This window comes from Hyperolius riggenbachi, chromosome 9 (assembly GCF_040937935.1).
Source record: "Hyperolius riggenbachi isolate aHypRig1 chromosome 9, aHypRig1.pri, whole genome shotgun sequence".
Classification (NCBI taxonomy): Eukaryota; Metazoa; Chordata; class Amphibia; order Anura; family Hyperoliidae; genus Hyperolius; species Hyperolius riggenbachi.
This window is the reverse complement of record NC_090654.1, coordinates 241,552,967-241,565,441: the sequence shown is the minus strand read 5'-3', so window position 1 is coordinate 241,565,441 and position 12,475 is coordinate 241,552,967. Positions and strand designations below refer to the sequence as shown.

At 45.0% G+C, this 12,475-nt stretch overlaps 1 protein-coding gene across 2 annotated transcripts in view; it reads right to left on the bottom strand.

Moving 5' to 3' along the window:
- ASPG (asparaginase) overlaps positions 1-11,934 on the bottom strand; it is a 138,738-nt gene extending 126,804 nt beyond the window's left edge. Inside the window, exon 1 of one of the 2 annotated variants that reach the window (XM_068254225.1) lies at positions 11,578-11,934. In XM_068254225.1, the coding sequence (XP_068110326.1) occupies positions 11,578-11,869 (292 nt within the window). In that variant the 5' untranslated portion in view covers positions 11,870-11,934. The remainder of the gene's footprint in view (positions 1-11,577) is intronic. The other variant, XM_068254226.1, reaches the window with a different exon arrangement.
- Positions 11,935-12,475: the final 541 nt, after the last annotated feature.

Genomic DNA, 12,475 nt, shown 5'->3' with positions numbered 1-12,475 from the left:
TAAAAGATTTTACAGTGGGCAAACACTGACTAAGTCATTTACACATAATTATTGTAAAAATGAAGCACTTTTTTATTACATTATTTTCACTGGAGTTCCTCTTTAAGTACCAGCAGTCTCTGCCCTCTTAACCCCCTTGGCGGTATGAAAAATACCGCCAGGGGTAAGCGCAACAGTTTTTTTAAAAAAAATTTTTTTTCCCTCATGTAGCGAGCCGAGGGCTCGCTACATGATAGCCGCTACTCAGCGGCATCCCCCCGCTTCGATCGCCTTCGGCGATCACCGATCAGGTAATCCCGTTCAAAGAACGGGATTTCCTGGAGGGCTTCCCCCGTCGCCATGGCGACGGGGCGGGATGACGTCACCGACGTCGGGACGTCATTGGGAGACCCGATCCACCCCTCGGCGCTGCCTGGCACTGATTGGCCAGGCAGCGCTCGGGGTCTGGGGGGGGGGGGGGGGGCGCGCGCCGCACCGGATAGCGGCGATCGGGCGCGCGGCGGCGGCGATCGGGGTGCTGGCGCAGCTAGCAAAGTGCTAGCTGCGTCCAGCAAAAAAAAAAATTAAGTAAATCGGCCCAGCAGGGCCTGAGCGGCACCCTCCGGCGGCTTACCCCGTGTCACACACGGGGTTACCGCCAAGGAGGTTAAGGACCAGCTGGTACAATAACGACGAAATCCCAGTCACGGCCGCACGCCGGAATCCTTATAACATCCACTCTGCCGCCTCTATGATGGCAGAGTCATGTGAGCCGGTCAGGAGCCACTTTCATTGGCTACTGACCGTGTCTATCAATGTAAGCCAATGGGAGCGGCTTACATTGATAGACACGGCCAGGAGCCAATGAAATCGGCGCCTGACCTACTCACATGGCTCTGCTATCATAGAGACAGGCAGAGCCAGTGAGGTGCGGCGAGAGAAGTCTGGTTTGAGCGGTGTGATCGAGGGAAGCGATGGAAATGGCGGATGCGCGCTGCGGGCGGTGATTGAAATCTACGCTCTGCCAGCCAGGAGCCCACCAAAACAGGGCGTAGATTTCAATAACCAAGGTCCTTAAGTAGTTGAAGTGGTGGGGGCGAGTTCCTGGTGGTGGCAGCTCCAGGGCTTGCCTGCCTCCCCTATTGTGTTACATGCTGGTTTAGGGGTGCTGAGTAGTGGCAATGCTCGTGGCCCCCGCCTGTCATGTGCACTAGTGTTTGCACGTTTCTCTTATAGAGCAAAGGTTCCCTGCTTGCACACATCCTAATGCAAGGTTACGTTGTGCAGTCTCTGTAGGATTGCGAAGGCATGCCCTTTCACTTCAACAGTATTAAGAGCCTGCTGTAGGTCCCATGATGACCTTTTACGTTTGTTTGTTTTTTGGAGACTGCTTTTAGCATCTTGCAGTTTGCTCTCAGGGTGATCTTGCTTGGACTGGACATGTTGCTGCAGTTGTATTGAAGACAGTTGTATTTTCCGGACAGTGGAAAGGCCCATTTTAAAATTATTTAAAAATACCAAACAGAAGCTCCTTTGATCGCACCATGGCATGCACTTTCACCTCAATAGTCAGGAGCACTCCAAACTAAATGCCTGAGGTTTGAAGTGGACCTGAACTCCTGCAAAGGACAATGGGAAAACAGAGAATGCACCCTTTATGTTTTTAGAGAGAGTTTAGCCTGTGTAATTCCCCCTCATCTTTGACTAATCACAATTGTAATTTGGTCTCTCAGCTGTGTCAGCTGGCTGCCTCACAGCATGTTAACCCTTTGCCTGCTTCCCTGAAAGCATGAAGTAGACACTGCGCATTTATTGCAGGATTTCTCAAATAATTTTTTTAAAGATTATTATGCCGTTGCTTATCTTTTTGAGCAGAGAGGAAGTTCTGGAGTTCAGGTCTGCTTTAAGACAGGATACCTTCACATTGCATAGAGTAGGGTCAGCATTAGATATCAAGGAAAAATGTATTCCCTTTAATTGTCACTGGTAATTAATATTTACACTGGATTCAATGTGTATGTGGTGAGACAAAGGGTCCCTTTAGGCCTCTTTCACAGTGGGATGTTGCATTTGCTGCGATGTTAAAGTCACACAACGTGCCCCTAACGCATTACTGAGCATGTGCAACACACAACGCAGCAAATGTATTGCTAAAAACGCACAGCATGCAGCACTTTCTCAATATTGCTACACGTTACACACAACGTAAGGTGTGCACTGTGAATGTCGCACAGACTTTGTAATAAATGTTTTAAAGGCCTACTGTGAAAGAGGCCTTAGGGGACAACTCAATAGCTGGTTCAAACAGAAAAACATTCCTGTACTGTTAATCTACAAGTATACCAGAAGGACTCTAGGCAAGTCCCAGCCAGATTATAATATATTTTGCAACAGAAACACAACACCAGGAGACCAATGGGGCTGTGGGGTGGTGCTACAAGGCCATGGATACTGCAACTTTACTTATCTCTTGCAAAAAACGGCCCAAGATAAAAACTAAAAAAAAAAAAAAACAAGCCACAAGCTCTTTCAGAGAATATGCACCCTGGGGATAGAGCAACAATTCCACAACACAATAGTGCAGATAGAACACGAGCTCTTTTACCAAACTCTAAATAAAAATTTGATCAAGGGCACAATAGAGGACAATAAGCTTAACACCCATTGCTGCAGGCAGCACAAACACTGTACAGAAGTTATTTAAATATGTAGACTCCAATACAGTTTACTTAGACAGTCCCATTCTTTGTAAAACAGCAAAGCATCCAGAGACATGGCTGGCGCAGTAAACACTGTATGCAGTTCCCATGAATATTCACAGCAGATTCACAGGTCTCCAGGATTTCAATAAAACAGATAAGGGATCACATGTCCCCTCCACCAAATCTATGGTATCCATTAACATACTATACCTAGCAAATACGTAAACAACATAAATCAATCTACACAGGAAGGCACAACACTGCGCATATAGGCTATTTATTCAGCAAGCTGGTGTCAGTGGAATGGAAGTCAATGGAGACTGTTCACTGCTAAGTGACCCCACCATAGATACACAACTCTACATCTAGCGATGATCGGCAGATTCGACCAAGAGACAAATCTCTCAAGATTTAAGCACTTTATTGTCATTGTGTGACGCAACGAAATGAATTACTTTTCATGACAACCCCACGGTGCATATAGAGAATATAGTGATAGCAACAAAAAGGTAGAAAGAGAATAATTATACAAGTATGCAATGTATTTCAACTATTTAAACAATTTGTACACAGTCAATTATTTCAGAGAGGATTCAGAGTTCATCAAGTTTATGGTGGAAGGGAAAAAGCTGTCTTTCAGTCTGTTTGTATGCGGATTGATCTAAACGTTTACCTGATGGAAGCTCAAACAAAGCCTTTCCAGGATGAAGAAAAACAAAAATTTGCTTTCCTAAAGGTCCGTACACACGCCGGACTTTAGGCAACGACGGGTCCGTCGTTGCCTCCCGCTGGGTGGGCGTGCCAGCGACAGTCCGGCGTGTGTACGCTCTGTCGTCAGACTGATACGGCTGTTCCTGAGCGATCCGCCGGGCGGATCGCTCAGAAACAGCCGTATCAGTCTGACGACAGAGCGTACACATGCCGGACTGTCGCTGGCACGCCCACCCAGCGGGAGGCAAACGACGGACCCGTCGTTGCCTAAAGTCCGGCGTGTGTACGGACCTTAAAACAGAAAGAATTTGCGATAATTCAGGTTGGAGTGAGCTCGAGATGTCTCCCAGGCACCACTGCTGAATATATGCAAATTAACCATTTCCAGGGTGAGTTGTCCTTGATGTTTTTGGCCCTTCTAATACAGAGAGTCTTTTATAAAAGTTGCAGTGAGGGTAGTTCAGTGCCAATAATGGCTTCTGCTGTTTTAACAACTCACTGCAGGGCGTCTAGCAGCCTTGGTGCAGCTGTTGTACCAGGCCGACCAAGAGACAAATCTCTCAATCAAATCTGATGAGAGCGATATCTGTCAGCTGCCCCCACACCACAGGCTGATTCCCGATTAATTTCATGCTGATATCCATCCGGAATCGGCCTTATGACGCTGCATCTGAATGCCTCATAGCCCCAACGCTTTCCCCTAATGTTAAGGTCCCCCCCCCCCCCCCGTGCCTCGTGCATGTTATACATTAAATGAACAGCGCCCGCAGTTTCATAGAGTTTGATCGTCCCAAAATTGCACGCCATTCCTGTTGCACACCCGATCGAGCAAGTCGGCCCAACATCTTGCAGCATACGCGATAAACAATGCAACCCATTTTCGTGCTGAAATTTGTCACATTGTTGGTCGGACATGTGCTTGGCAGCACAGATTTTCATCCAATTCGATTATAATAATCGAATGGTCGATCGGCCACCAAGACACCTGGGGCTTGATTCACAAAGCGGTGCTAATCTACTTAGCACGTCTAAAGTCTTTAGACGCGCTAACCAGGGTGCTAAGTAGGTTAGCACCGGATTTCTCAATCAGATCGCGCGCTAACTTTGCGCGCGCAAAGTTTTACGCGCGCTAAATCCCATAGGCTTTAATGGGCACTTCGCACGGAGCGCCCTGCGCTCTGTGCAGTACGCGCGTAAAGTTTTACGCGCATAAAGTTTTGCGCGCGTAAACTTTTATGCGCGAAAAGCTTGTTTAGACATGCTAAGGGAGTTTTCACAAGCGTGCTAACAGTTAGCACCGCTTTGTGAATCAAGCCCCTGATGTATGGCCACCTTTATCTGAACCAACAAATTGCTGCACCAACCTGTCTAAAGGTAGCCATACATCTAGCAATTTTGCTTTGATCTGATTTATTGGGCGATCAACTTCAGCGTGGTTGATTTAAAAGGAGTTACCAGGCAAATTAGAAGCAAAAATCTGCTTTACTCACCTGGGGCTTTCTCCAGTCCCTTGCACCCGACTGTCCCACGCTGTCACCTCCGCTCCCCGCCGCTGTTCTGCTCTCGCCGCACGGTAGAGGACGACCGAGGTCGCCCTTACTGCGCCTGCGTCAAGCGCCGCTGTCAATCACCGTCACGTTGTCCGCAGCTTACTGCGCAGGCGCAGTAGTTCTGCACAGTAAGCCGCAGACAACGTGACGGTGATTGACAGTGGCGCTTGACGCAGGCGCAGTAAGGGCGACCTCAAGGTCGTCCTCTGCATGGTGCGGCGAGAGCGGGACAGCGGAGGTGACAGCGTGGGCCAGTCGGCTGCAAGGAGCTGGAGAAAGCCCCAGGTGAGTAAAGCAGTAAATAGTGGCAGCAGCACCACCACAGATTGTGAACGGTTTCAGGCTGAAATCGGTTCACAATCTGTTTGCAGTAAAGGTGGCCATACGATCCCTCTCTGATCAGATGCGATCAGAGAGGGATCTGTTGGTCGAATCTGACGGCAAATCGACCAGTGTATGGCCACCTTTAGAGTTTCCAGCAGGATATCTATTTGAAAAGCAATAAAACTGCAGTGCAACGCTATGGGCTATCAAGCTGCTGCTCCTACCTCGCCCCCAATCGACCTAGATCTGCCATCCGGCTTGATACTTTTAAATTGTTTTTTAAAAACTGACAGGAAAGTTGAACAACTGGACATTTAGGGGAAATTGATTCTTTGCAGATTGCTCAAATCGTCAGGGAATAGAAACACACACACACACACACACACACACACACACCCTTTCTAGATCAGAAGCAAATCTAGTAAACTGGAAATCATTTGATGACAAATTTTCTATCAATCTATCAGGAAAATTGCATGGTGTATAGGCAGAGACAGCACAACAAAAGCATGGGCTTGAATGAAAAGTGCTTTATAGTATTATTCCTATACAGTTTCTGATTTGAAAGATCTTTACAATCTGCCCTACATTCATATCTCTACCTTGGATCCAGAACTGGAATAACAGCTGTCAGCAGGCATCAAACGGTCCCAATAACACCTATGGCCTCATTCCATAAAGCAGTTAAGACTGATCAACCAAACGTTTTGTAAAATACTACATACATTCAAGTAGTGTACAAGTTGAAACCAAGCAGAATTACCAAACGTTAGACTGAATGTCTAAAAGAAGTTTGGTAATTCTGACATGAACTTTAAACTCACAAAAGTAAAAGTGGACATGTTTATTTCCCGACAAAGAGTAGACCAGCTGGTCATTGTCTTGAAGTTACATCTGTCAGGAAAAATTACCCCTATTGTAAAATAATTTATTCTAATAGAAATGTAATAGAATTATACAACCATAAAAAAAAGTTTAGGTTCAAGTTGTCAGTACAGTGACGTAGTAGTTAGCACTCCCACCTTGCAGTGTCTCTAACATCCAGAGAATTGTTGTTCAAGTTAATTTGGGAACATACCATATGAATCAGTATTTACCGAATACTTCAGACTGCCTTAGGGCTCATTTCCACTAAGATACCCCAGCCTTTTCCGAATCTGCTCCCGGCCTGCTGCAAAGTCGCAGCCCCAACGGCTAATGGTGTGTACACACCTGATATATTAAAGCGGACCCAAACCAAACATTTTTTTAAATTAAAATATTTAGTTGCACCTTTCTGACAAATACAAAGATAAATAAACACTCCTTCAAGCCTATGAGCATTTCCGAGCATGCTTTTCACCATTCTCTTTTCATAACTATGGTTATACTGGGGGCAGCCATTAGCAATTCCTCCTTTGCTGGAGACCATCTACTAAACCAGTTTGCCGGATTTTGTCCCGGCAATTTGAAAGAAAGGGAGGGGTTCCTCCAATAAATATAAAATATTTTAGATTTGTCATCATGCAGCTGAAAAAAGGCTGCTATTTATTATTATAGTTTAGAAAATAGATTTTATTTCTGAAATCTTGTATTTTTAATTTGGGTCCACTTTAATGAAAGATCTTAGACCGGTTTTTACCCCCTTCCATGTGGTATGAGTCAAACTCTACACAGTCTATTTTATTGAGCTGAACTCCCCATCAGATAAAAATCTTTGCAAGATGCTGCACACAAAGATGCTGTACACATTCAAAAGATCGATTCCTGCAAAAGATCAGTTCCTGCAAAATGCATTCATAGCCTATGCTATCTGCAGATCCTCATATACACCTTGTTTAACAGACATTAATCTGCATATCTGACAATCTGCAGATCTGAAGATCCATCATGGTGGATCTGATCTGCAGATGAATGTCTGTTAAGCCGCATCTACACGAGTAGATGCGGCCGCGATGCTCCTTATCAATTGAGCCGCTGATGCGGCTCGAGTGATAAGATTCGACAGGACGGATCTCCGCACCGCCGATTCCCTGCTCGCTCCCAGCGAGGGGACAATGGCAGGGAATCGAGCGAAAGCCAAGCGGCGCCGGTGGGGACGAGCGGGGAATCGAATGCGGCGCACGCGCAGCGAGCGGGGACGCGGCAGGCACGCGGAAGAGGCGATCCGGCGGCTAATCGAGCCACCGGATCGCTGCAACATCTTATAGTGTAGACGGGGCTTTAAACAAGGTGTGTACGAGGATCTGCAGCTATCATACACTATGAATGCATTTTGCAGGAACTTATCTTTTGCAGATACTGATCTGTTGCATGTGTACAGCATCTTGCAAAGATTTTTATCTGATGGGGATGGGATGTACAGAGGCGCCAAAAGGATAAAAGTATGCTAAAAGATTTAAAACATTCGGGTGGCGGTGGTGGACCGGTCACTCCAAAAAGGACGAAGTCGTCTCTTGAATGAAAGACAATTTAATTATATACTCCACAAACAAAAAGCGATTTGTTTGTGGAGTATATAATTAAATTGTCTTTCATTCAAGAGACGACTTCATGTCCTTTTTGGAGTGACCGGTCCACCACCGCCACCCGAAAGTTTTAAATCTTTTAGCATACTTTTATCCTTTTGGCGCCTCTGTACATCCTATTGTCAAATTTTTCAACCCAGGTGGAAGGGTGTTACACCCCCTTTTCCGTCTTCAGAGAGCGACATCTTATTCCTGAGTGGTGACAGGTCTAATCTCCCCACCTGCCTTTACAGTGGTTGCCTAAGCGGTAACCCATGTTTGTGAGTATAATACTTATCATTGCCTCTCCTGGTTCCAATACATACTACACTATACTGGGCTCTCGGTTTCTCTATTGTATCTGATGGGGAGTTCAGCTCAATAGAATAGACTGTGTAGAGTATGACTCTCATACTACATGGAAGGTGGTAAAATTATGAGTCATTACAGCCAGGGTTGTGGAGTCGGTACAAAAATCCATCGACTCCTCAGTTTAAGATTCTACCGACTCTGACTCCTCTAATTTGCATATTACAATCTTGTTGATTGAAAGTATGTAACATGAAATTCGTCTGTTAATTGCCAACGCTTAGGAATTTTAAAAGACAACTGAAGGGAGAAGGATATGGAGACTGCCATATTTATTCCCTTTAGTCATAGACTAAAACTAGTCCTTGGTAAGAGTACTTGTAAAAAGGTACAGACCGGAACAAAGAACATCTATCAGGCCCTAGGCAATGTAACTGTGGGTACATGTAAGAGTGATGTGCAGGTACTCTGCAGGGGAATAAGGTGATTCTTCCTCTATTACATTCTTCGTGCACAATCTGAACCAGGTTTAAGGGTGATAGACAACACCTCTGTGTTCAATGTGCACAACATTCTCAGTGGATTCTCTGCAGCTCTGTGGAGAGTGCATATGTAGAGTATAGTACTACTGTGTAACAAAGTAAACCTGAGACAGATGAAATTAAAGTTTTATACATACCTGGGGCTTCCTCCAGCCCCCTTTAGGCTAATCAGTCCCTTGCCGTCCTCCTCCGCCACCTGGATCTTCTGCTATGAATCCAGGTACTTGAGCCAGTCTGGCGTAGTGCGCATGCACACACTCCACCGTGAGCGTACTACACCTGCGCAGCACTATTGCGCAGGTGCAGAACGCTTCTGGCTGTGGAAGCGGCATGTGGCCAGACTGCGCTGAATTACCAGGACTCATAGCAGAAGATCCAGGTGGTGGAGGTGGACAGCGAGGGACTGATTAGCTACACATCAGGCTTTATACTTACAACATAGATGTTATTTAGTATAATATATATATAAGATTCCTGTGTACACATCATGTATAGTCACAATCAGATGTGTATAAAAATACGGGGACTGCTTATTGAAGCAGCACAAGTAACTAATTTTGCTTGGTTTTCATTTTTGTGTACTAAGCACAACTATTACTGTATGTATAAATTATTAATGAGGACTATTATCTGAGAAATAGAACATTTTATCATATTTTCTATTTTAATTACAGTTTAAATTCATTAGGAGTCGGTGCATTTTTCCCGACTCCAGGCACCCAAAATTGCCCCGACAGACTCCACAGCCCTGATTACAGCTCTTTCACACTAACTGCAATTCGAATTTTGATGCGATATTTACATGCAAATCAAAATTTTAGATGTGATTAAAAACACACCCTGCATGCTTCCCCCCCCCCTTGTGTTACTAGCATCCAAAAAAAGTCACAAATTGTGATTTACAGAGTAAAAGCCTAAAAGTGGCTACACACACACACACTACAATTTTTTAAATCTTTTCAATTTACAAGTTAAAATTATTTTTTCCGATTGTAACATTTCAAGAATCTGTCTGGTTCTGAAACATGCCTGAAGAAGAAACTTAAAGTTTTGAATGCTTGCAAACAAATCTTGTACAGTCATTAAAGATATCACCTAAACAACATTAGTTATGTCTTCAGATTCTCTCCATGACTAATGCTGGGTACACACTGAGATTTTATGGTCGATTTACTGTCAGATCGATTATTTCCAACATGCTTGCTTTCCGATCGATTTCCCTTAACTTTAATAGGAAATCGATCGGAAAGCAAATCGGAGATGTTGGAAATAATCAATGACAGTAAATTGACCATAAAATTTCATAATGTGTACCCAGCATTATACTGGACCACACACACGTTCAATTTTTCCCCCAATTATGAAAAGAATGATTGAAAACTGAGAAATAAAAATTGCTTGGTCTGTACACATCAAGAAATTGATCAACAAAACCCACCACTCCCAATCTTTTATCGAATTAAAACAGTGTATGTGATCAGATTACTCTAACAAAAGTCAACAACAACAAAAATAAAAAAATGATTTCAATTTTTTTTTTTTTTTTTTTTTGTACAACTGCTCATTTTTATTGAATTGCTGTAGAATCGGATCATTTTATTGTATAATGTGTGATTCGTGACTCTTTTCCACTAGGAAACGTGATCAGATACACAATTGCATTTTCATCACACACCCAAACATGCAATTGAGGCTACAGCCACAGTGGGACATTGCGGAGCTGTGTTATAAACTCTTATAATGCAGCTTACCGCACTGCAATGATAAGCCTATGAGACGTTTACATTGCAACGTAAGCATTGCATTGTAACATTTAAATTTATGGTAACGTACTGCAATACCTCTAAACACACCTTACCAATTACAGGAAAACTTACTTTTCATTGCCTGTATGCTTTACCTTACCCACTGTATGCGACGGTAACGCAGCATTAACGCACGTTATCTTTTTTTGTGTTGTATTGTAATGCTGCATTGCAACATTAACATCGCATTACAACACAACATCCCACTGTTGAGGGCCCTTTTCCACTTGCAATCGCTAGCATTAGCACTAAACGCTAACGATTGCGATTCAGCAAAATCTTTTTTCCCGGCGATAGCGTTTGCGATTTTGCTATGCACTGTAGGTCATAGCAAAATCGCAGCAATAATCGCTCCTCTGCACGATCACGTTTGTGTTAAAATCAAATCGTGGTAGTGGAAATAACCTACCACGATTCCTATGTTATTTAGCAAACCCTAGTGATTTTAAAAATCACTAGTGATTTGCGCTTTTGCGATTCAGCAAACGCAATCGCGCTAGTGGAAAGGGCCTGGGCCAGTTCACACTTGGCACTTTGCCCATGATCACGTTCAGCTCCGCGATAACAATTTGCAGGAAAACTCTTGCAATTCAGCACGATTTGAGCTTGTGATTCCCATTCAATAGAATGGGAATCACAAAGCAATCACCCCCAAAATGCTGCATGCAGCGCATTTGCGATTGATCAAAATCGCAACAGCTGCAGTGTGAATTTATCGGATACATTGTAGTAGCACTTTGCTGATCGCTGGCAATCAGCAAAACGCTGAAGAATCGCCCCAATGTGAACTAGCCCTCAAACCAAGTCACATTAGTAAAAAAAAGTAGCTCCACAATTCACAAGTTAATCGCAGCGCTGTTGCAATCGGCAAAACGGGCACGATCAGATTTCCGGATGGTATTCAATGGAAAAGTGCCCTTGGTTCCAGAGAAAACAAAATAAATGGAATCAAAACAGAGAACCTGTCATCCTACAAGCAGCCTCACTAGACCACATCAATTGTAGATGGAGAAAGCTTGTAAGAGGTAGGAAAGTTGCATCATACAGGGACCCAGCAGCCAAGGAACTGATCCTGCACATGCTAGTGGAGAGTGATGAGCAGTAACCTGCGCTCCCAGCACACAGTAATGGACGGGAGGAGGAGCAGAGGCGCCCCGGCCCGCTGTTACCTTCATTCTGGAGCGTCATGCCGATAGTGCCCCCGGTGTTCACCATCAGCACCCGGGCCTCGCTGGCGATGCCGCTCAGACTCTCCAGGGACCCGGACAGGCTCTGGCTCTTGGACAGCTTCCTCTTGCGGGTTGTCTGCGCTCCAGGCACGGCCCGCGGGGTGACCCCGGCCACCGGACATACTGCCATGACTTCCTGCTCCAGCTGCTCCAGGCTGGTGTGAGAGAGCGCCTGAGAGAGCCGAGACACCGAAGTGGCCCTGGGGATGCCCTGGTTATCTTCCGCCGCCATACCGCTAGCCGGAGAGACTACTATACACACGCCCCGCCCACTGTGCGGGCTGCACGTGCACAATACACTGCCGCTATAGGTGCGTGTGCGACACACCCCCAATCCCCAGCCCCCCAGATACGCCCCTTCCAGCTACTGAATACACACTTTCCTCATTCACCAGCACAACAGACGCCCCTTTATCAATACACGCCCCTTTATCAATACACGCCCCTTATACACAAACATGCCGCCCAATAGAGAGCTTGAACCGGATCTGCTGGGCGACTCAGCTTGCTTGTCTTGGCGGGATGGGGGAGGAGGGTTGCACGTACTGAAAATACAGTAGATAATCCTTTTATAGTAAACTCCAAAGGACCAAGCGAAGTAGTTTACTATATCAGAAGTTTAGTCTATCCGAAATTATCATTCTCAGTCGCACAAGTGTACTACAGTACTGGATTCAGGATATTGGCTTGGGACATTTCTGAGGTAACATTTTTTTAAAGGGGAACTGAAGAGAGAGGTATATAGAGGCTGCCATGTTTATTTCTTTTTAAGCAATACCAGTTGCCTGGCAGCCCTGCTGATCATCTGCCTCTAATGCCGGGCATACACGGCACGTTT